The following is a 24,600-nucleotide window of genomic DNA, read 5'->3' as shown; positions in this document are numbered from 1 at the left end:
TATTGTATACCAGGGGCTGTGTTGCATGATGGGGATACATGATTAACATAGGAATTATCCTTGTCCTGATGAAGCTTACAATTTAGTGAGAAGAGAGTTAAAATAACCAAAGAAGGAAACATAAGAATTATATAATCACAAGTAATGTCAAGTTACTATATGAAGAAAAAAAGTGCGGTGGTAGCTAAGAATAACAGGGCGGCTCGTATTCATGGTGGTCAGAGAAAGGCCTCCCTGGTGAAGTAACATCTAGGAATGAAGAGAAAAAGCCATCCATACAAAAAATAAAAGTATAGGATGTTACAGGTAGAGCAACAGCCCATGCAAAAGCCCTAAGGGAGGAAAAACTTGGTCTTGGAAATGAAAGGTCAATGTTCCTGATGTGTGGTGAATGACGAAGAGAAAGGTTTGGAGAAGTATTTTATCTTAAATGCAATGGGAAGCTATTTTAAGTCGGGGGAGTAAAATGATTTTAAAAAAAAAAGTATCACTGAGGGTTTTAGAGAGGCAGGTATAGAGGTAAAGAGACCAGTTAGGAAACTCTAGCAGTTAGTCTAGGGGAGCAATGGCCTTTGTACTAATTCACACAAAAATAAAATTAAATAAAAATAAATGTCACATTACCCCACTCCCTTGAAATTTAAGGGAAATATTTCTTGTTGAGATAATCCTTGAGATAAATGAATGATAGCTCTTCCTTGTCTTAAAGCCCAGTCAAATTTTCTCCTGGGGATTTCTGGGGAAGAGGTGCTTCAGCCAGCACGGCAAATCCTCAGACACCTGTGGAATATCCAATGGAAACAAGTGGAGTAGAGCAGATGGATGTGACGATGAGTGGGGAAGCTTCAGCACCACTTCCAATACGACAGCCGAACTCCGGGCCATACAAAAAACAAGCTTTTCCCATGATCTCCAAACGACCAGAGCACCTACGTATGAATCTATGACAGAGCAAAGATTTTAATGAATTTAAGGCAAAAAAGGTGGGGAAGGGATGTGTGAGCATCCTGTAAGGTGAAACAAGAAGACTCAAAATGACAGTCTTGAAGAGTCAGTGTCATTACATTTGAACACTTCGGACAGAGGAAAAATAAACATGGATTTTAAAAAAATCAATCAATGGTGCAAAAAAAAAAAAACAAAATAGTATTGTGGAACTTTTAGGCACATCAATTAATTGATTCCTAGCGACATCTTCTCAACCTTATCAAGGATTTTCATGGCTCGAACTGACAGTATTAAGGGTAGGATGTTGCTTCTGAATCACTGTTGAGTTCTGATTGTGTCGAAGAAGGGTTATCCTTTCATTAGGCAAAGTATGAAATTGCCTGTAATACTTGCAACTAAGGACAAATTAGCATGCAAGCTTGTTCAAACTTTTTCCAGCAACATGGAATCAAAGACAAAAGAAACTTAACAATTGATGTTTTACGTGCAAACAACCTGAATCTTTTTTTTATATAAATATATATTTTTCAAATAGATTTTTGATTCAGCTCATTATGGAAAACATCCCAACTTTAAAATGCAAAATTATTGGTTGGTGTGAAGAAAGCCAGACAACTTCTGTTTCTTCTCTTGGTGAAATAATAAAAATGCAAATGAATCATTGTTAACCACAGCTGTGGCTCGTTTGAGGGATTGGGGTGGACTTGGGGTTTATTTTCAGTAACCCAGCTGCAATACCTGTCTGTAATACTAGAAAAAAAAATCTATTTAATCATTTCTACTTGCAGTACTGCTATGTGCTAAGCTTAACTGGAAGCTTTGGAATGGGCATAAATTGTATGTCCTACATTTCATCCTTGTCCTGGGCCTGCATTGCACTGGAAAAATATCGCCACCTATTCTTATACCAGTATTTGGTTCAAGATGCCAAATATTTTCAGCCCATGGCTGAAGAAGGATGAAAAAGAGTCAGGATAAAATGCATACTGAGGGCAGTAAAGTGAGGAAGAGAGGGAGATCCAGGGGAAGAGGGTGTTGTCATGTTCCACTCTCTGTGTCTAATCTCTTTACAGCAAATTGGTAAGATTTTTAAGTTTTACTTTTAACTGTTTTTGCTGTCTACCTTCCTTACATTTTTTTTCCTCAACAGTTTTAAAAGGGAAAAAAAAAGTATTTTTCTTTCTCCTATACCGGGGCTACATTTTTTGATTGTAAAAATATTTGATGGCCTTTTGATGAATGTCTTCCACAGTGAATAAGAAAACTTAGTGGCTTAATTTAGGAAATATGTTAACAAGACACTGTGTTTTTGAAATTGTAACAAAATCGACATAAGTGATATACAGGTACAAAGAATAAAAATAAAGGTAACTTTACCTTTCTTAAATACTTCCTGCCTTAAAGAGAGCATTTCCATGACTTTAGCTGGTGAAAGGGTTTAATATCTGCAGAGCTTTATAAAAATACATTTCAGTGCATACTGGTATATAATAGATGATCATGCAGTTGCAGTTGAGTCTTACCACCTCTTTTTGTTTTTTATAATGTCTTCAGTCTGAGTGTGCAAAGTCAGTTTGTAATATTTTGCAACCCTACAATTTTTTTAAATAGATGCTGCTTGCTATGTTCTTCAAACCTTTTTGAGCCATAGGATCCAAGCCATAAGATTCTTTATGCATGTTGAATTCAGTCAGAAAAGAGTAAAGCTTTGCTTATTTAAATGGCAATTCGAGTGAGGTAAGATGAAATCCTATGACATTAGGCAAAATAGAACCATGAAGAATGATTGGAAATACACCTTTTCAATTGTGGCAATAAATGAAAGAATTGGTAACAGTTCATCTGTGGACAGAAAGCCTTTTTTTTTTTAATCACTTCCTCTAGACCCCCTCCTCCCTCATTGCAGCAGCCTACTGAGAACTTTGTAACTGTAGCTAGTAAATTAGAAGCTACAGTGATGAAAAGGGCAGAAATTGTACTTAGAGTGCAGATCTTTGTTCTCTGACAATTTATGTCTGAAAAAACAGAACCCAAAAGCTGTGGTGATACGTACAGGCTTTATTTCAGACTCTAAATGGCTTGTACTACTCTGATACTTGTTTGCAAATGTGTTTACTAACTGTAGTGTTGACTGCCTAACCAAATTCCAGAGAAATTTGTACACCAAAATAGTCCTCCTCAGTCCTATTTACTAGTAATACTTGCACTGTGATTGGCTGGCTCTAACCGCCCCGTGAACTATTTTCATAATTCGTACTACCAGCAGTAGTGGCACACTGCAACTTTTCTGCATAAAAAGCATTAATTGCATACCTGCCATCCATACAAATGGTTTTTCAAACTTAACATTGAGTGAAATTAATTTCCTATGCTGTGGCAAGTTTACGGAGAAATTGTGTTTCATAAATGGACATCCCTACTATGACTGTGAAAACATGTCAAGTGCCACTTTAGTGTCACAGACAGAAAGCACACACCTATGCAATATGGCTTACCCTGTATTTATTTGTAAAAATCCAAGCATAGTTTAAAATATATGATGTCAATATTACTAGTCTTAAGTTTCTTAAGAGGATTCTCTCTGATTATTCCAGGTAAGTATATAAAAGAGATTAAGTGCTTTTCTTTCATCACTTATTTTCTTTAAAATCAGCTGTTACAGGATATTTTTTTACTTTATACATGTTGTTTTTTAATTAAAATATAATCACTGAGAACTGAAGTTTACTAATTTTGATTTTATAAGGTTTGTAGCATTATAGAATAAACTGGGATTTATAAACCAGCTGTGATTAACAATGTAAAGAATTACTGAACTTGAACCAGATTTTTAGGAAAATTATGTTCTTTTTCCCCTTTATGGTCTCACCTAATTTGAATCCTTCAAGAAGAATTTTTCCATACTATTTTTGAGATAGAAGATAATTGGGGGGTGGGGGCTAAGAATGCATGTATGATACTCCATAAATTCAACATTCTTTAATAAATGATTATAAACAAGATGCATCTTCAGGAGTATTAATATATTGAGCCTTGGATTTTGTGTTTAATACAGGACCTAACTATTTTGGTTACTCAGTCATATGGTTCCTAGCTTACAAGGGTTAGATCTTAAGATTATTCCCATGAGAAATGTTGAATTTATGAAGAATGGATTTTTGAGGCTTTGAAAATGGTTAATTTCTCAAATAAAAACATCAGTGTCCAAACATCTACCCTTTTTCATAGGAGTAGACACAGCAAGCTGGACAAAACAATCATAAAAGTACCTGTCACACCATGACTTGTGGTCTGTTGCTGATCGATAAAAAGCTTTTCTTGTGTGATTCTTAATTTATCACTACAGCACAAGTATTATCTCAGTGGATTATCTGAAGTAACATCTGAAAGATGGGTTCATCTGTGTTTGCTCTTTAAGCTATTATTTTTTTTTCCTATCCCAAGTTGGCTTTGCATCTATCAGAGTAAATAAATTCTTCAGCTGCCTTATTAGGAGTGCTATGAGGGTAACACATTTTTCTGCTTTTCATCTTGTATTTAGTTTACTGTACTAAGTATTTTGATTTTGGATTGAATGAATGTAAATAGAAATTAAATGCAAATTTGAATGAACATAAAATAGAAGTGATTTTTTTTATTATTCTAAGATAGGAAGAAATATCAATCAGGTGCACAAATGGTTTCAGTAATTTTTTTGCGCTAACATACCAGGTATGTTCAGGTTCTCGTATTTAATAAACTGCTTATATATGTGAGGACTGACAGTTGTAAAACTGTTTCTGCTGAGCAATTTAAGCTACTTAAATATATAACAAGTTTTAGAACTGATATTATATATTAGATGTTACACACTTGTAATTTCCAAGTTCTGTCCAATAGTTGAATTGGTTGCTTAAAGAAAACTCATGTGAAAAATAACTTCACATAGATACACTAGGACGACTTTCTTGTGCTAACAATCAACAGTTTGTTCAGCCACACTTGTCAACTACATTTGGTTACTGGATGTGTATGTACTACATAATGTAGTGCATAAATCTGTTTTTAACTAATGTCTCAATATATCTAGTGTAAGATGGGTGTTTAGTATAAGCCACTTATTTGAAGTAATTCTATCACACTTGGATGATTTCTGTATAGAAGTTCTCAAACTGACTTTTTTATAAAACATGGTTGTGGCTTTTAGTGCTGATAAAAGTCTTTCAGAGGGTGTGATCTGAATTCACAGAATAAATGGGTTTTTGAATCTCTGTTCCATTTTTGAGGTGAAGAAGTAGAGAAATGCTTCCAGTTCATCAGTGTTGTTGGTGGATGGCATAGCTCTCCTATTACATCCTCCCCCCCTTAAATTCATATGTGAACTGCTTTCTTGTTCATTAAAAACAAAAACCCAACTGTCTATCATGGACCTCCTTTTTTATTAAATCATATTAAGAAACAACACTATCCATATAGCCATAGGGTAAGAAGAGTAGGTATTGTAATAGGGCTTACCCATGTGAGTAAGATGCTCTTGTATTGGTAATAGGAAATCAGCACAGCTATCTTTCACACTCAAATTCTAATCCCCAAATGCCTTTCTCACCCATCTCCTGCTGTACACCTAAATAACTGTTGGCTTCATCACAGTCAAGAAGGTGAGTTAAGGCCAAGTAAGCTTGTTTCAATATTTGCAACTGTTCTCAAAGTAGGTAATAGTTAAATATATCATCACTGAATAGCAACAGTTGTACTTAAAACCTGGCAATTAATGTAGGAAAAATAGTTACAGGCTTTCTAGTATTTTTTTTTCCCCCTAAGATTTTATTTGACAGAGAGCACAAGTGGGGGAAACAGTAGAGGGAGTGGGAGAAGCAGGGTCCCCGCTGAGCAGAGAGCCCGATGCAGGGCTCGGATCCCAGGACTGTGGGACCATGACCTGAGCCGAAGGCAGCCATTTAAGCAACTGAGCCACGGAGGTGCCCCGCTTTCTAATATTCTTTTGTCAATTTGGGTGGCTATACAGGCATGAAAAGGACTTAATCTGTAGCTGGTTGGTCACTGTCATTAATCCATATGCTATTAATCCATATGCTGGTTTAGACTTTGTCTTAATACTGCAAATTTATTTTCTACCTCCCAGCTTTTCCTTTCCACTATCTTTTCCTTGTGTGCAAACTGATTAATGGTAATAGAGGAAATGGGCAGAAACTTCTACTCTAGATATAACCAGCCCTTCATACTTCTGTTAAAAGATTTGATTCTGCCTTACAGGTTTCGTGGGGAGAGAGAAATTGCCTCATTGCCTTTTCTATCACATTGCACAAGTACCTAGAGGCAAACAAAACTACACTAAGGCTTTTCCTGGAAGCTCTGAGTGCAAGCTTTAATCTGCCAAGTAACGATGACTCACGTGTAAGATTCCAAAACTTTTTGGAGAAGACTTTATAAGGGGAATTATTTTTTAGAGTTTGAGTAGGTCTCCTTTATCACACTATTCAAATCATCAGTGAAGCCAGCTGTTTGTAATCCATGTGGTTATTTTAATAGTTACTTTAAAATAGTTCATGGCACTATACAAAAAGCAAGATCATGTACATTAAAGCTGATGGCAGGATTGTATGTATGAGGTCCACAAACTGATTGCTAAGCATACTACAAAGAATAATACAGTATTAAAATATATCATCCTCAGTAAATTAATCTGCACTTAGAAAATCTGATTGTTTACAGATAAAAAATAGCTTTTAGAACTTTCATTTAAAAATACAAACTTTATGAAAATTTTAAGAAATTTTAGACTGGGAATTACAAAAGTCAATGCTAAAGAAAATTCTACTTTCAGATAATGTGTATCTTAAAATATTATGAAAATATTCTTTATTCTGAAAACAATGTCAGGAAAAGAATACCTGAGTTCCTCTAAAACCACTAGTTTTAGTTACCCAATTGCCGTTTTGGTAACATTAATGAGAAAACATTCACAATTTAACACTGCAACCACCTGTCAAATAATTATAGGACAGAATAAATGTGCCATATGCATTAGGCTGAACGAACATTACTTATATATTTCTTAAAACATAAGGTTCTTTCATTTAATCTTTTGATAAATTAAGACTACATACTCATGTCTTACCATAATAATCTAAAACCATTTGGAAACATTTTCCTTAACTTCTAGTCCTGAAAACCCATTCTAATGTCTTTATCAATAATCAGTGTAACCAAATGAAATTAATGTTTTGTGGCCTTCATAGTTTGTACAACTTAGTATATTTGAAGGTGGGATGAAGTGGCTCCATCTTTCCATTTGTTTATATGGTCTGAGATCACAGTTCGGCACAGTGGACATGTTTTCTCTCTGTTAAACCATAAGGTAATGCATTCTTCACAAAATATATGCTGTAAGGGAATTAAAAATTAGGCTTTATACTTTATAACATTTTAATTTTAAAATCATCACACTGCAGAGAATCATACTCCAGAGCTGAAAGGCATTTTGGAGAACACTTAATCCCTTCATTTTACAAATAAGAAAACAAATAGGACGTTCAAGGACACAAGGCAGTGTCAGTAGTAGAGCCACTAGTGTTCTTTTGACTGTTCATTTAACGACTTTCAATAAATATAAACTATATATAATGTATATATATAATATAAGCTATCTCTAGACGATAACTTTTAAGTATAATGACTTAAAAGCTTAATAAAGTCTTTGTGAGTAACTGCCATAAAGTATAGGAAAGGGCCTTACATACATTCCTCTCCATACAAATCATTAGAACATAAGGGACAAGACTTAGCTAATGTACCAAACCCCTGATTACAGGTAAGAAATTACTAGTATGTGGCCTGAATGCTACTTTAGGCTAAACACTGTAGATTTTTCCTTTGAACTAATATAAATATGACTTGTGACTCAGAGAAGTGCTGTATTTGGTATGCTTAAAAAATATACTTACCTGGGCGCCTGGGTGGCTCAGTCAGTTAAGCGACTGCCTTTGGCTCAGGTCATGATCCTGGAGCCCCAGGATTGAGTCCCACATCAGGCTTCCTGCTCGGCGGGGAGTCTGCTTCTCCCTCTGACCCTCCCCCCTCTCATACTCTCATTTTCTCTATCAAATAAATAAATAAAATCTTTAAAAAAAAATTTATATATATATATACACTTACCTGACAGATGAGCAGAATTGGTTTTTGAAATTCGGCTTGACATATTGAACAAATGTCCACATCTGAACACTGTCTCTTGCTGGCAGCCACTCCATAACTCTATGAAGATAAAAAGTTCTGTTCATCTACAAATCTTTCTTTCCTGTTACTCAAATACATAGGTGATGCTGTATTTCTCAAATCTCCCTGGAACTAGGCATTTGAAAACTCTCCTGAAGGACACAAATATTTCAAAGCTGAACCATGTCTTGATGGACTGCATGCATCCAGGTGAACTCATCAGATACATAATAGGATCTTGGAAGATTGTTAAGATTCATTGACTTCCCAAATAATAATAGTGCTACAAATTCAACTGGCTTAAGAGACTAAGCAATCTGAAATAGAACTATTATAAAATCTATATTCACGTATTATGTGACCTGGTATTACCAAATAGCCCACTTATTACCTATGGCATTGGTTCAAAACAGTCCATTCAAAGCTTGGCTGGCTGAATGTAACTCATGTAGAGATAACTTTAAAAATAGATTTCTGTGCTCCACACTGGAGATTGATTCAATAGGTCCAGACATACTGGGATGTGACCCAGGAATCTAATTTTTGAAAGCTAAGTGAACTGAATATGAAGAAGATTGTTACTCAATCTAAAAATAATTTGACCGTCATCCTTAATTATCACAAAAGTCAGAGAACACTTAGTACTAAGAAAAAATAAAATTTTACAAAAGAACTGGAATTGCAAAATGTCATGGGTAGAGTTATAACTGTCAAAACAGATTGAACGGTAACACAATTCTTTGAATTTCCTTTTCTCCTAAAGTCCTTAAAGTTTTTGATCTCTTTAAGACCTTAATAACTTCATCACCAAATTCAGTAGACCATAGTCATTAACTAGACATGACAAAATGTTGCCAATGAGATCACTTTTTTGTAGAAATGATGAGGAAAAGGTAGCTGAAGAGAAGTAAGAATACCCAAGTTGAGTCATGGTAATGAGAGCAAAGCATGACCTGACTCAACCTGAGGCTATGATCTAAACTTATTTTACTAAATACTGAGTAAATAAAATCAAACGAAGACTCAAAGGATAAAAATATTTAAAAATAAGATTTTTTTTTTTAAGTCTGGTGATGTTAAAGATTCCAGAAACAAACTGGGATACTGATGGATGATCTTGGTGCCAATTTTCCTTCATTAAAATGTCATTTAGCAGAGTGCACTGCAGAAATATAAGCATAAGCTGACAAACTTTTAAAATAACACTCCTGGGTGCCTAGGTGGTATAGTCAGTTAAGCTTCAGACTCTTGGTTTTGGCTCAGGTTGTGATCTCATGAGATTGAGCCCTGCCTTGGGGGCCTGAGCACAGCTGCTTGAGATTCTCTCTCCCTCTGCACCTCCCGCTTTCTCTCTCAAATAAATAAATAAATAAATCTTTAAAAAAAAAAAAATAGCACTCCTGTCTGGCATTTTGCAGACTCCCTTCAGGTGAAGAGTTATTTTGATGGTGATTGCCATTTCCCTGGCAAAGTTCAGGAATATGTGTATACATGTATTCATGAGACTCACGAATAAATCAAAGCGATTTCTCTTTATGCCTCACAAAGAATGAATATCAAAGTATTTCAGCACAGGCCTTACTAAATTACAGTAAAATGGCTGATAACGCATATAATCAATTGAATAAACTTCATCAAAGAACTCTCAATTTTAATGTACCTGTCTGAAGAAAGAAATCTGAATAGGATGCAGCAAAACTTGTTACCAAATTAGTAATTCTAGGGGCACCTAGCTGGCTCAGTTGGTAGAGCATGTGACTCTCGATGTCGGGGTCATGAGTTCAAGCCCCACATTGGGCATAGAGCTTACTTTAAAAAAATAGATTACTAGCTCTACATCTAGCCAAAGAGTGTCCACATCTGAGTACTGACAACCTTTGAGGCTACTAAATAGCAAATGAGCCTTTCTCTGCAGTGTGTAACATCAGTGGAATCACATAATAATCAAGTTTATAATTGATAATCGAGTCTCAATTTATTGTTAAATTCCATGCTGTGAACTTACTGTGTTACAGAATTGACTTGGTGGGGAAATTTTTCCAGTAAGAAAGTTTCAAGGGACATTTTTGGTAATGAGCTTTTCTCATATACACAATAAATTATAATGAGAGCATTTTTATAGGAGCTAAAGAGTTAATGGAAGTACACAAAACCACCATCTGTGAAAAAATTTTTTTAAAGATTTATATATTTTTAGAGAGCATGCGTGAGCAAGGGGAGCTGAAGGGGAAGGGACAGAGGTAGAGGGAGAGAATCTTAAGCAGACTCCCTGCAGAGCACGGAGCCCAACACGGGGTTGTGAGATTTAGGACCTGAGCTGAAACCAAGAGTCAGATGTTCAACCGATGAGCCACCCAGGCACCCCATGTGAATTTTTAAAAAAAGGAAGTACAAAAGTTCATGACAACATTTTTAAGGGAATGTATATAAACCCTTACGTCAAGTGATCTGAAGTGGCACATTGAAAAATATAAGCACCACATCAACTATCAGGTGGTTGTCAACATTCAAGTCAAGAAACTGATCACAGAGATAAAACTGAAATTATTATCATAGCCCCATGTGCCAAAGTACTAAAAATGCATGTAATTATGAAATCCACTTTTTTTTTTTTTTTTTAAAGCAAGCTCTATGCCCAATGTGGGGCTTGAATTCACTACCCAAAATCAAGAGTCACATGCTCTACCGACTGAGCCAGCCAGGCTCCCTATGAAATCCATACTTGTAAAATTTATGAACTAAAACATTTTATAATGAAGAAAGGTAAAGTGTTTGTTTTTTTTTAACTGAAAAAAAGTACTTACTGGTCGTGTAAAAAATATTCGTAAAACCCGTCGGAAAGTTCTCAGATGTCCAAAAAAGTCCAAAAGCTGAAAGAGGAAATAAGAGAGAATTTTTTAATTCAAAGAGCCCTATCTGTTAAACCCAGAGATAGAAGCTAAAATCCCATAATATCAAATACTGATACTAACAATGCTTATTGCATATTCATTTCATTCTAAATATATTTAAAATCCAATTATGGAATATTTTACTCAATTTATAGATTTAAGCCAACTTTTTTTTTTTAAAGATTTGAGAGAGAGGGAGAGAGAGAGAACGAGTAGGGGGGAGGGGCAGAGGGAGAGGGAGAGGAAGACTCCCCTGCTGAGCAGGGAGCCCGACGTGGGGCTTGATCCCAGGACCCCGGGATCATGGCCTGAGCCACCCAGGCACCCCATGTTACCTACTTTTAGTATGAGGTAGAGTAAAGCCAGCAATATCCCAAGACTCCGTCTAGTTACATTACCAAACTCCCCATAGCTTATAAGGTAACGAAACCAAACTGGTATGGGAACAAAAGTTCGGTAATACTGACATGATTCTTCTAAAAGCATGTACCAGTAACCCTAAAAATGAAGGAAAAAAAAAACAGCTACACAAGCTACTTATATACATAGCACAAATATTTCATATTGGACTGAAATAATCATGAGCATATGGCACAATAACTATGAAATTAATCTTCATAATGATAATGGTTATGCTTGACAATCTCAACCTCGTTTTCACAATTACTGTTTCTAAAGAATTTCTAAAGAATGACTGAAAATTTTTTATGTATACTATAAGTAAAACTTACATTTTTGCGGATTACAAAAATTTATATTAAAGTTTTTACTGAGTATGGGAAAAACACTGAATATAGTCAGTTATCAATTATTAATTGATAAAGCCCTGGAGGAGAACAGAAGTACAAATCTAAATTTTATTTTTCTGTATATGATGTGGGGACTGATTATTAGATTATTCTGAAGCAAATATAATTCTGATTTTATTGGACTAGATTAATATTTGGGTTCAAGTCTTTGAGCAGTGGTTGCCAGTCTGAGGTAATACAGATAAATTAGGTTATTTAGGAAACTGAAAAGTTATAAAAGAGTCATTTCAACAAAGACTAAATAGCATTAATGTGGTTTTGCTAACATTTTTTCAATAAACAATGTTAGTTTCTTACCTTGGATTTAAAAGGCATGATGAAAGAAGGCATCAATAAAATAAGGCATTTTAAGCCCATGAAGAGGAATTTCAGAATGAAGTCTGTAATTCCAACAATCCAAAGTACGTCCCAGAAGCTTGAATTGTCCCAAGTAGGATTTAAGAAAATTAAGCTACCAAGAGAAAAATATCAAAACTTAACCAGAGCAACATACAAAGGTCAAGTTTGATAAGGGTTTTAAATTTGCTACCAAATATTTTACTTTAATTTGATGTGTAAAAAATGTGAGTTTGGCAAGATGTTAGAGTTCATGTAATAAACAGAATGGAAAATCATTTTGCTTATTTTAAAGAGACTTTTCAAATGTTTAAATTTCAAATCTTTCCTCCATAGAATAAAGAAAAACAAGTCTTCCCAGCATGTCATGGTTGGAAAGCTAGCCTGTAATCTAAAAAATTCACTAAATACTAGATTATCTGCCATTCTCTACTCAACCAACCCCAATCAAGGTTCCGTTCCCTCCTTTCCCCTGAATTGCTTTTGTCAAGATCACCAGTTCCTTCCGTCTTGCTGAACTCAAAGTTCACTTCTTGTTTTCCATCTTCCCTCCCTGAATTATTTCTTCCTAGACTTCTAACATCACACTCTTCTAGTTCTCATTATGTGATTGATGGTTCCTTAAATCTCCTTTGCTGCTGCTCCTCTAATTATAGGCATGTCCAGTCCTGCCCCCTCTCCTGTCTATACTTTTTTTTCCCCTCGTTAGTCTTGGTGAGTTCCATAGTTTTTAAATATCAACCATATGCTGGATAACACCAAAATTTATAGCCCTAACCTTAATTCTAAGCTCATGACATATAGTTATAATCACTTTAACAGTTCTACATGATCTCACCAACTTAACATGTTCAAAGCAAAACTGATTTTCCCATCAAAACCAGTTCCTTCCCCAGTCTTTCCCAGCCCATAAATGGCATCACCATCCAGCCAGTTGCTAAGACTAAATCCTAGGTGTCATCTTTGATTCTTACCCCCTACCTACCCACCCAGTGCAATCTGAGTGTTATCGGGTCCCCCTACAAAGTATATCCCAGACTGTCCACATCTCTCTAGCTCTACTGAAGCCAAAACTTCTAATTATCTGATTAAAGCCAAAAATTCAAAACACTTCCATCTGACATGGAAACTTAAGTACTGTCCTTTAGTAAGTCTTCTCCTTGCTTCTAAAAACAGATCATGTATTCTCACCACACACATAACTAAGGGAGGTGATGGATATGTTAATGACCTTGATTGTGTAATCATTTCATAATGTATACATATATCAAAACATCATCTTATAAATTAAGTATATATAATTTTTGTCAAAATAAATAAAAATTTAAAAAGACCACCACCAAAAACCTAGTGATATTCAAAATTATTGATTATATAGCTAAAAATTTAAGTATCAAAAATTAAATAGTACCTGCTATGAGCCAAGGCACTGATATACAAATGTGAATAAGTCACTTAGACCTATTAATCTTGGAAGGAGAGGAACAGGTAAAAATTGAACTCTAACAATAATTATGTGCAAGTTAAGATATATGCAAAATGCTATGAAATAAATGATTACATAAAAAATATGACTGTGTATTTGGACCTCAAATTACCTGTAATAAAGTGACTGAGAATGAAAGGTATAATATAAAAGAACAGAAGATCCTGCTAAGAATACCAGTAACCAAGCACACTGAATCTTTGAGCACCTTTCCTGAAAAATAAACAATTTTATAATTTGTTACTATGAATTATGCCAGAATTATAAATAACATTAAACTATTTTATTTAATGACTAACACATTTTAAGACTAATCTTATTAAAAATATATTGTTAAATTGTACATCATCACACACTATCTTTAGTGAACAAAACAGAACTCATATTTAAACAAATTTTTCAAAATACAGGTTTCTTCACTGTATTAAAACATAACCCACATTACCCAGGCTTCAAAGAAGCCCAATCTTCTACAAGCTGACATAAAGGACCCGTCCAAGTACAAACTTTACCTATTTTTGCCTCCCTGACAAAACAGAACTTTAAAAATGCATTTAAATTATAAGGATTTGTTAAGTATAATTTTTAGAATTTCCAAACAATACAGTAAGATTTTAACAAGGTAATTTGTTATTAATATCACTTAAATTTTTTTTAAGATTGATTTTATTTATCTGACAGAGCGAGAGAGCACAAGCACGGGGAGCAGCAGAGGGAAAGGGAGAAGCAGGCTTCCTGCTTCTTCAGGATCATGACTTGAGCTGAAGGCAGACAGACACTTAACCAACTGAGCCACCCAGGTGCCCCTCACTTAAATTTCTTTAAAAGATTTGAGAGAGAGCATGCATGGGGTAGGGGGAGTGGAGAGGGACAAGCAGCAGACTGCCCACTGAGCGCAGAGCCTGACAGAGGCTTGGTCTCACAATGACCTGAGCTGAAATCAAGAGTAGGATGCTTAATCGATTGAGCCACCCAGGCGCCCCTTAAAATTGTTTTAATTACTAATTTAATTAGAAGTTTTAGAGGCGCCTGGGTGGCTCAGTCGGTTGAGCATCCGCCTTCGGCTCGGGTCATGATCCCAGGGTCCTGGGATCGAGTCCTGCATCGGGCTCCCTGCTCCGAGGGAAGCCTTCTCCTCCCTCTCACACTCCTCCGCTTGTGTTCCCTCTCTCGCCGTCTCTCTCTGTCAAATAAAATCTATAAAAGTTTTACCTATTTTAAACCCTGAATTACATTTTTATGGTTTGACAGGTTTTAACTACAAATATCCAGGTCAGAATGCATGATCCTTTACACAGATACAGCCCTTTAAAGTTGCTTGAAGGTGAAATTTTATAAACTAATCCTGTTTTCTCCAATAATTTATATGACTAATAATTTATAATTTGTGTTACGGAAAAACTATGGGGTTCAATTTTTCTTAAATAAGAGAGACCTAAATAGTTTAATACCTATTCGATGTACATTTAACTATTTTAAATTTTATAGGGCAACAGCTAAAGTTTTTAATGATATTGTATTACCTAGTTTGGTCAAATTACTCAAAATATGAAGGCATTTGACAAATCAGATCAAATAGTGAATTCTAAATCTTTTAATACTATCGAGCTTTTCTATCAGGGACTCAACATACAAAGAAAATAAAGTGAAACAATTTAGCATTAGGACAGATCATTTAGATAACAAAATTTAATATATCATGGATGCTATGACATGTCTATTTAAATTTGTCAAGAAAATGATCTTAATTCCTATTTCTCTCAAAAGTGAGTATATAATTAATTCTACACAAACATTTAATGGTTTTTTTAGTTACTCGTATACTTACTCTTAGAAAAACCTGATTTACAATGCTTTTGTTTGCATACATAAAAGTTGTAAGCAGCCCAATTCCAAGAGAAATTCCTGTTAGGAGATAAGTTCCAGTTAATTGAAAGGAAAAAAAAATCCAAGAGCTAACACAATGACATGAATTTAAAGGAAACGTGTACAATTTTAAAAGCTAACAAAATACAAAGGTTCAGACAGATTACCAGTAAAGAAATAAAATTAACTGACAATGAAACAATTCAATGTTTTATTATACCCTACCTGTTATATGCTGCATAACGAGTTTGACACCCAGAATCAAAATATATGGAAGACTTTTGTGCAACCACTTTAAGAGAGAGCGGAATTCTGAGAAGGAGCTGCTACCGTGATCTCCAGACTCTGTGGCAGTATCATCAGACTGCCTTGCTTCATTCTGGGAGTGACTCCGGAATCGACTATGTATACATCCATGGGTACAGCTATGGACACCTGACCTTGTATTTCTGGATGTTGGATTTTCAGCATATTCTTTAGGTATGGAGTTTATCTGGATATGAACATCTCCAGAGTGAAGACAAGAACCTTCTCCTGTCAATTTTGTATGGACACATTGGGAGGCTGAGGCATCCTCATTGCCTGCAGCTCCTGGAGGGCTGTGCAGTTGGCTACAGTTGGCTTGCATGACCCTTGAATACTTTTTATGTGATCCAGATTTCTTTGCTCCAGGGCTCTATTTCCTAAAAATCAAAGAGCATAAAATATTCTAAGTGAACAGTTAAATACGGACAATATACTGCTCAGTAGGAATCCTTTATTCATTACAGTAGAGGGCAATAGTCATAGTTGATGAATTATCTTCAGATTATCTATCACTTGTTACTAGACTCCTCCCCCTTAATGCCAAGGCTCTGCTGCTGTACCCAAACTATTTTTTAAGGAACATCTGCTACAAAAAAAATTTAGTTTCAGATGCCCTCTTCTCTAAATACAGAAGGAAAGAGCAAAACTGTCAAAGTGTAAGTGCCCAGCAGATGTTAATAATGTACCAATACTTATTCATACTTGAATACATCAGTATATTTACTCTGCCCAACTGGAGCAGTTTCATCTCTGATGGAGATTCTACATTTCATAAAAGTGAGACAGTATTTTTTAATGCTTAGAAAGACTAGGAAGAAAAAAAAATTAAGTCTTAATGCCTTTTAAAGTATCATGGAAAACTAATAATAAACATTTCATTTAGGTGACCTACAAATTTCGTTTTATGCTGAAATAGCTTTCCCCAGGCTTAAAAGATTTCTAATAACTACTTCCAAGAGTATCACCTTCCCCCACAAAAGAATACTACCCAAATACCTTCAAAATAGGGAGACTTAGGGAGTCGCCATGTAATTGCTAGGTAACTCTTTAGTCTGAGTAAGGATAGTTATATAGTCTGCCCATTAAAAATGCCATCATCTTTGGGGAGGTGGGGGGGGTGGGAAGGGCAAAAGACACTGGCAGGGAAGGATCCCTAAATGACCAGTGTGGGCAGCCCTGGAAGATGCCAGAGCCTTATCCCAGTCTGCCCGTGGGAGGAAGCTAGGGTTAACGTCAGGGTATGTTCTGTCATTCCCTTTCATTCCTAAGTTTGATTTTTTTTTTTTTTTTTCCAGTTACTGTACGGCGGTGTGGTTTTTAGTGCCTTTCACTAAACGCTTTCACCGATGCTCCGACGCCACAGGTGCTATTTACTCCCTCAAACCTCCCAAGACCAACGTTGGACGGGACAGTCTCTTTTTCCATATATAACGTAGAACCTTCCCACTTTCCTCCAAGCACAAGCAAGAAAGGGGACGAAAAATTTAAGAAAAGCAAACGCGCACGCAACTCCTCCGGAATCCCCAGGACCGAGTTTTCCACCCCCGTTCGAGCTCCGAGTGCCTCACTTATTCCCCCCACCCCCACCCCAGACACCATTCGCCGCGGCCCCTCGCCTCAGCCCGCTTCCCCCCAGGCCTGACCTCTCATGACGATGAGTGAACGGAGGCCCCGGCAGCGACTGCAGCAACAGCGGGAGACCCCGGCTCGAGGCCTTCAGTCAAGGCCATCACCTTAAATCCCCACTACCGGCAACTCCGGCCCAGCTCGGTGGCGGCGGCGGAGGCGGCGGCGGCGGCGGCGGCGGCGCGTGCGCTCCCCAGACGTCCTCACGCGCGCGTGCGCTGCCCGCCGCGTGCCCGCCCCCGCGCAACGCGCCGAGGGACGGGCTGCGCCCGGGCGGCCCCGCTGGCGTGAGGCCGCCTGGGGGTGGTGGTTGTTGAGAGGAGGGGGCTGCGCCTGAGGACCGCCTGCAGGCGTCTGCACTAAACAATAAGCCGCCGTCACCTAAGTGCGTATATACGTGTAATCCGCTACACGCCTCAGAGATCTGGATGTTTTGAGGTTAAAAATGTTCTGGCTTTAGGAACCTGCTCTCGGAGGAGAGGCCTGATGTTGGGGGTTGTCTTAGGCCGGCCCCGGCTCGTCCCGCAGGATGCTGGCGCCTGCCCTGTGTAGGCTGCCCACCACCCTGCTTATATCCCCGTCTCCTGGGACCCGAGTTAGAGGAGCCACGTCAGCGACCGGCTCGGCGCGTCTCGAGAAGAGTGGGGCGGAGCGAGAACGTTCGGGTTTTCGCGTTGGCGTTTCTCGAGCTTAACCCCCTGACCGAGTCGTGGCTGGGTGGTGAAGTTTTAACTGAAATGGCTTTTCGTTATGATCTTAAAGTTGCACCGTGTGAGCTAGGCCCTGCCGAAACTTGAGGGAGGAGAAGCAAAGAGAAGTCGGAGAGAGATTTGGTGGCGGTGGAAGTAGAAGTTAATTTTAAAAACCCTGTCTTGTATATAGGGAATTCTGCTATCTTAGCTCTAAGTTCTAGAATGAAGCGTTTATTAAGAAAAATCTTAAAACAAAAGGAACAAGGGCGCCTGGATGGCTCAGTTGGTTGAGCAACTGCCTTCGGCTCAGGTCATGATCCTGGAGTCCCGGGATCGAGTCCCGCATCGGGCTCCCAGCTTGGCAGGGAGTCTGCTTCTCCCTCTGACGCTCCTGCCTCTCATGCTATCATTCTCTCTCTCTCAATTAAAAAACAAACAAACAAACAACAACAACAAATCCAAAAGAAACCCCCCCCCCTTTTAATCTCCGGCAAAAACATATTTTAAATGATAACCGTATTCCATGAATCTTCCCTCATCCCGCACAACCACCAAAGGCCTTTCCATTCTGAACTACAAGCTTTTTACCTGTAATTTATAGAAATTGACGTCAAGTAAATAACTCTTAATAGTCTTCTTACAGTCTTACTTGGCAAGGGGTTTTCTTTCGTTAGAGACAATAAATTTGCATATATGTGCTATGAGTTGACTAGTGGAATGAGTGATACTTTGTCTTTTTATTGGTCATTACCTGACTTACAACCATTCACAACTTTGCCCAGGCTTCTTAATCACGAAGTTGTTTGCACTTTATTTTCTCCTGTATCAGTACAGCTGAGTACACCGTTTAACCTCAGTTATCTGCTTTGGGGCTGTGCTTAAGTCAGATTAGTTCTTTTTTTATTTTAATTTTTTTTAAGATTTTATTTATTAATTTGACAGAGAGAGACACAGCGAGAGAGGGAACACAAGCAGGGGGAGTGGGAGAAGGAGAAGCAGGCTTCCTGCAGAGCAGGAAGCCCTATGTAGGGCTCGATCCCAGCATCCTGGGATCATAAGTCAGGTTTGTTCTATCACCAAACCATTTCCCTTGGTTAGAAAAGACACTCTTCCCCCCCCGCCCCCAACTGGTATTAGATCTGCTTCACACTGTTGATTAAGATATTTGGCTTTTTATTTATTTTTTAGTATTCATAGGTCTCCATGAGCTTAACATAAGTCTTGCTGACAAATTAGGTTTCTGGGTTAGTAAGGCTGTCTTAGTCCATTTGGGCTGCAAAATTATAGGCTAGGTAGCTCATAAACCACAAATTTATTTCTCACAGTTCAGGAGCATAAGAAGTCTAACATCAAAGTGCTGGCAGATTTGGTGTCTGGTGAGTACCTGTTTTGTTGAATATCTGTTTCCTATTCTTGCTGTGTCCTCCTGTGGTGGAAGGGTGGAGGGAACTCTTTGGAATCTCATTCATAAGGGCTCTGCCCTCATGACCTAATCACCGGCCTCCAACTTCTAATACCATCACAGTGGACGTTAGATGAATTTTGTAGGGGCACAAATATTAGGACTGTAGCAAAGGCTGAGGGCCAGGCTCAGGACTGTAGTGAATTTTTCAAGGAGACATACTTTTGTATATATCCTTTCATTCCATCTACAACATGGATATTTTTATTTTAAACTTTAAAAGGTATGATAATTTAGGGAAACAGAAAAAGAGTCAGTCTCATGTAATCTAGCTATAGCTACAATGGGGCATCAGTCTGTTTTAGTACAGTAGGTATATTTAAAATTTAATACATTTACTCATCTCACTGTAATGTTTAAATTCTTACTTTAACACATTCATAACACATTGTAGGTATATTAGGACATATTGAAAGTTTACTAGTATATTTGGAACTGCATTCCACTCAAACAACTTGACTGAAAAGTAACATTTGAAGAAGTAAAGAGTACTGAGTTGATGACAAGATTTGACAGGGACAGACTTACCTGATAAATTTTCTTTCCACTAGCATCTAGAATGTAGGAAATGGGCATTTTAATTGATTAATTCAAGCAGGATTTGCTGAGTACTTACTAAGTGTCAAGAATTGTACTAGAGGTTGGAGAGGTAGACATTAAAAAAAACACAGTGCCCTTCCTACAGTGACATAAGTGGCTAGACAAGTCTCCAAACAAATAATTGTAGTATACTGGAATAAAACTATAATTAAAGGTTGTATGAGATGCAATGGAAGCAAGAACTGAAGCATTTAACTTTGTTAGGAAGGAACTGCTTCATTATATTTGTGATATTTGAGCTGAATCTTGAAGAATATGTCGAAATTTGCCAGGACACAAGCAGTAAATGGACATTCGAGATAAAAACAACAATAGGTGGAAAGGCATGGTATTGAAATACAACAGCCCTTTGAAGTAATTTTTTTTGTTTCTGAAAGAGTAGGGTGCATATGAGGGAATAGTAAGTATGGGCTAGAAAATGAAAAATGTTGTGGTCTTAGGAATTTATTTTATAGTTTATTCTAATGGCCAAAGGAAAGCTATTGAGTTTTAAGCAGCAGAGTTTTATGACAAGATTTGCATTTTCCAGAAAATTCACATGCTGATAGCTTACAGTAATACAAGCTCAAATAGTTGAAGTAGGAGATGAGATCTTGAACTCCTCAGTAAAATGGGATTCATGAAATTGGAGGGCTTATAAGGAGATAAATAGGTTTAAGTGTGATAAATTGTTGCAGTTATGCCCCCCTTCTCAAGCCAATAGGTCATGCCTACGTATATCCATACCCTTAGGTAGACCCCTCCCAGACTGACTAACTCATGTGACTTGCTTTGGCCATTGAGATAATAGCAGTTGTAATTTAGCAGACTTGAAAAATGTTTGCACGTTAGGATTTGCGCCTTTACAGCTGATAACCCTTCAGCCACCATGTAATCAAATCAGGCTTTGCCTCCTAGAAGATCAGGAACCACTTGGAGAGAGGCCCCAAGTGTCCCAACCATCTTAGCCTTCCCAGTTGAGGCCCCAGACATATGTGTGAGGTCATCCTAGCCCCAACTAAGATGGTTCAGACCAGAAGAATCAGCTAGTCAACCCACAGGATCACAGGAAATAATAAATATTTCCATATAAATCTTCAGATTTGGAGCAGTCTGTTTCATAACAAAAGTTAACTGATACCCTAAGTGACCCAAGTAGATGTGGAGTGGGAAGAAGTCTAAGATGAATCTTTCTTTTGTAGCTTGGGCAGATGGATAGATCAATTTTCAAAAGCTATGAATATTAGAACAAGTAAATTTGTGATATTACCAAAGATAATGGGAAATATATATATATAGTTGTATTTTTTTAAGATTTTATTTTTAAGTAATTTCTACACCCAGCATGGGACTTGAACTTACAACCCCAAGATCAAGAGTTGCATGTACCACCAACTGAGCCAGCCAAGTGCCCTGGAAATATATATTTTTACAGACCAAGTTTGGAGGGATAATAAATTCAGCTGTGGAAATAGAGTCTTAGGGGTTGAGTTCTTGGGACATATAAGTGAAGATATCCAGTTGGCAGTTTGATATAGATATCTAGAGATCATAAATTTGGAGTAAAAACTGTGGCTTCGAATGACATTGCCCATTTCTCATTAGTTTTGGGAGATTTTTGTAAATTCTTTGATACCTTGTACTTAGACAGTGTTGTCTATCAATAGAGACAACCTCTTCCTTTCCAATCTGTATGCTTTTTAAAAAAATTTTTTATTGTTATGTTAATCACCATACATTACATCATTTGTTTTTGATGTAGTGTTCCATGATTCATTGTTTGTGCATAACACCCAGTGCTCCATGCAGAATGTGCCCTCCTCAATACCCACCACCAGGCTAACCCATCCTCCCACCCCCCTCCCCTCTAGAACCCTCAGTTTGTTTTTCAGAGTCCATTGTCTCTCATGGTTCATCTCCACCTCCCAGTCTGTATGCCTTTTATTTTTTTATTGTGTTGGTTTGAATTGCCAGTACATGTTGAATAGGAGTGGTGAGAGTAGATGTCCTTGCCTTGTTCCTGTTTTAGGGAAAAAACATTCAGTCTTTTACTATTATGTGTTACCTATAGTTTTTCTTTTGTAGATGTCATTTTTCAGGTTAAGTTCCTTTCTTAGATTACTAAGAGTTTTTATCATGAGTAGATACTTAATTCTGTCAAATGCTTTTCCTGCCTATATGGAGAAATCATAGTTTTTCTTCTTTAGTCTATTAATATGGTGAATTATGTCAATTAATTTTTAAATGTTGAATCAGCCTTCCATTTCCAGTATAAAACCCATTGGGTTGTAGTATATTATCCTTTTCATATGTTGAATTTTACTTACTAATATTTTGTGGTGGATTTTGCATCTATGTTTATGGGAGATACTGCCTTTCTTATGATGTATTTATCTGGCTTTGGTAATAGGGTTGTGCTCCTGAATTGGAAATGTTTCCCCCTTTTTCTGTTTTCAAAAAAGATTATATAGAATTAGTATTCTTTCTTTCTCTCTTTTTTTTTAAGATTTCATTTATTTATTCATGAGAGACAGAGAGAGGCAGAGGGAGAGGGAGAACCAGGCTCCCCGCTGAGCAAAAAGCCAGATGCAGGACTCGATTCCAGGACCCTGGGATCATGACCTGAGCCGGAGGCATATGCTTAACCGACTGAGCCACCCAGGCGCCTAGAATTAGTATTATTTCTTTATGATTTGGTAGATTTGCTGGTAAAGCCACTTGGCAAAGAAATTTCTTTATGGAGAGGTTTTAAACTACAGATTTAATTCCTTTAATGGATATAGGATTATCCAGGTAATATATTTCTTCCTGAGTGAGCTTTGGTAATTTGTGCCTATGGATGAATTGGCATAAAGGTGTGTGTAATACTCTCTTAAATATCTGTAGTGTCTGTGATGATGTCACCCTCACATTCCTGATTTTGGTCATTTATGTCTTTTTTTTTCATGTCAGTATGGCTAGAGGTTTATAGATTTTGTTAGTATTTTCCTTTTTTTTTTTTTTTTTAAGATTTTATTTATTTTAGAGAGAAAAAGAGTACCAGGGGAGACAGTGAAATGGGGGAAAGGGGTCCAAGGGGAAGGAGAGGGAAAGAGAGAGAATCTCAAGCAGACTGCATGCTGAGCATGGAGCCTGACCCCACAGCCCTGAGATCATGACCTGAGCCAAAACTAAGTTGGATGCTTAACTGACTGAGCCACCCAGGCACCCCTGTTGGTATTTTCAATAAAATTTGGTTCCTTTTATTTTGGTGTTATTTATTTTACTATGTTGTTTCCCTATTTTTAATTTTACTGATTTCTGCTCTTTATTACTTCCCTTCTGTTTGCTTTGGATTTAATTTGCTCTTCCTTATGTGGTTTCTAAAGGTGTAAATTTGTTTGTTTGTTTGTTTTTAAGTAGGCTCCATGCCCAAGGTGGCTTGAATTCATGACCCTGAGATTAAGAGTCTCATGCTCTACTGACTGAGCCAGCCAGGTGCCCCTCTAAAGGTGGAAGTTTCTTTTTTTTTAAAAGATTTTATTTATTTGAGAGAGAGAGAGCATGAGCTGGGAGGAGAGGCAGAGGGAGAGGGAAAAGCAGACTACCCACTGAGCAGGGAACCCAATGTGGGGTTCGATTCCAGGACCCTGAGATCATGACCTGAGCAGAAGGCAGAGGCTGAACTGACTGAGTCACCCAGGGGCCCCTAAAGGTGGAAGTTTAGATCATTGATTTGAGATCTTATTTTTTCTAACATAGGCATGTGATTTTATGCATTTCTCTCTGAGCACTGCTTTGGCTGAGTCTAATACATTTTGATATGTTGTATTTTTATTTGAACTCAGTTCAGAATATTTTTTAACTTCCCTGTGACTTCTTATTTGACCCCTGGGTTATTTAGAAGTGTGTTAATTTCCAAATATTTATGACTTTTCTAGATATCTTTCTATTATTGGTTTCTCATTTAATTCTGATATATTCAGAGAACATACTTTCTGTGATTTCAACTCTTTAAAGTTTGTATTACGATCTAGGGGTGCCTAGGTGGCTGAATCAGTTAAACGTCTACCTTCAGCTCAGGTCATGATCCCAGGGTCCTGGGATCAAGACCTGCATTGGACTCCCTGCTGAGCAGGAAGCCTGCATCTCCCTCTGCTCCTCCCCCCCAGCTCGTGCACTCTCTCTCTCTCACATTCTCTTTCTCAAGTAAATAAATAAATAAATAAATAAATAAATAAATAAATAAATAAATAAAATCTATTAAAAAAAATTATTTTATGCCCTAGAATATCATGTCTCTTTTTTAAGACTTTATTTTATTTTATTTTTATTTTATTTTATTATGTTAGTCACCATACAGTGCGTCATTAGTTTTTGATGTAGTGTTCCATGATTCATTGTT

At 37.2% G+C, this 24,600-nt stretch overlaps 2 protein-coding genes across 9 annotated transcripts in view; one reads left to right on the top strand and one right to left on the bottom strand.

The window, feature by feature from the left end:
• The window catches only part of RPS6KB1 (ribosomal protein S6 kinase B1), an 86,826-nt gene that overhangs the window by 57,997 nt on the left and 4,229 nt on the right, over positions 1-24,600 (top strand). For 3 of the 6 annotated variants that reach the window (XM_064582380.1, XM_045889292.3, XM_045889293.3), the window contains one exon: positions 710-1,606. In XM_064582380.1, coding sequence (XP_064438450.1) covers positions 710-947 — 238 coding nt within the window. In that variant the 3' untranslated portion in view covers positions 948-1,606. Of the gene's footprint in view, positions 1-709; positions 1,607-17,152; positions 22,661-24,600 lie in introns of those variants that run through there. The other 3 variants (XR_010408423.1, XR_010408422.1, XM_064582379.1) reach the window with 3 other exon arrangements.
• On the bottom strand, positions 804-17,640 carry RNFT1 (ring finger protein, transmembrane 1). 3 transcript variants are annotated; one of them, XM_045889299.3, is made up of 9 exons: positions 17,501-17,640; positions 15,777-16,234; positions 15,514-15,590; positions 13,798-13,898; positions 12,161-12,314; positions 11,394-11,552; positions 10,968-11,033; positions 8,104-8,202; positions 804-941 (listed from the first exon to the last, which is right to left on the bottom strand). In XM_045889299.3, the coding sequence occupies exons 2-9, from the start codon at positions 16,177-16,179 to the stop codon at positions 930-932; spliced, it is 1,071 nt and encodes a 356-aa protein (XP_045745255.1). In that variant the 5' UTR covers positions 16,180-16,234; positions 17,501-17,640; the 3' UTR covers positions 804-929. The 3 variants fall into 3 exon arrangements, with proteins under 3 accessions (XP_045745255.1, XP_045745254.1, XP_045745256.1); XM_045889298.3 differs by lacking the exon at positions 804-941 and adding an exon at positions 6,448-7,332; XM_045889300.3 differs by lacking the exons at positions 804-941; positions 11,394-11,552 and adding an exon at positions 6,448-7,332.

Source organism: Mirounga angustirostris, unplaced genomic scaffold (assembly GCF_029215605.1).
Source record: "Mirounga angustirostris isolate CCGP_5_RB_7025 unplaced genomic scaffold, mMirAng1.0.hap1 SCAF_17, whole genome shotgun sequence".
Classification (NCBI taxonomy): domain Eukaryota; kingdom Metazoa; phylum Chordata; class Mammalia; order Carnivora; family Phocidae; genus Mirounga; species Mirounga angustirostris.
Note: the sequence above shows the minus strand (reverse complement) of the source record. Positions and strands in the feature narration are given on the sequence as shown.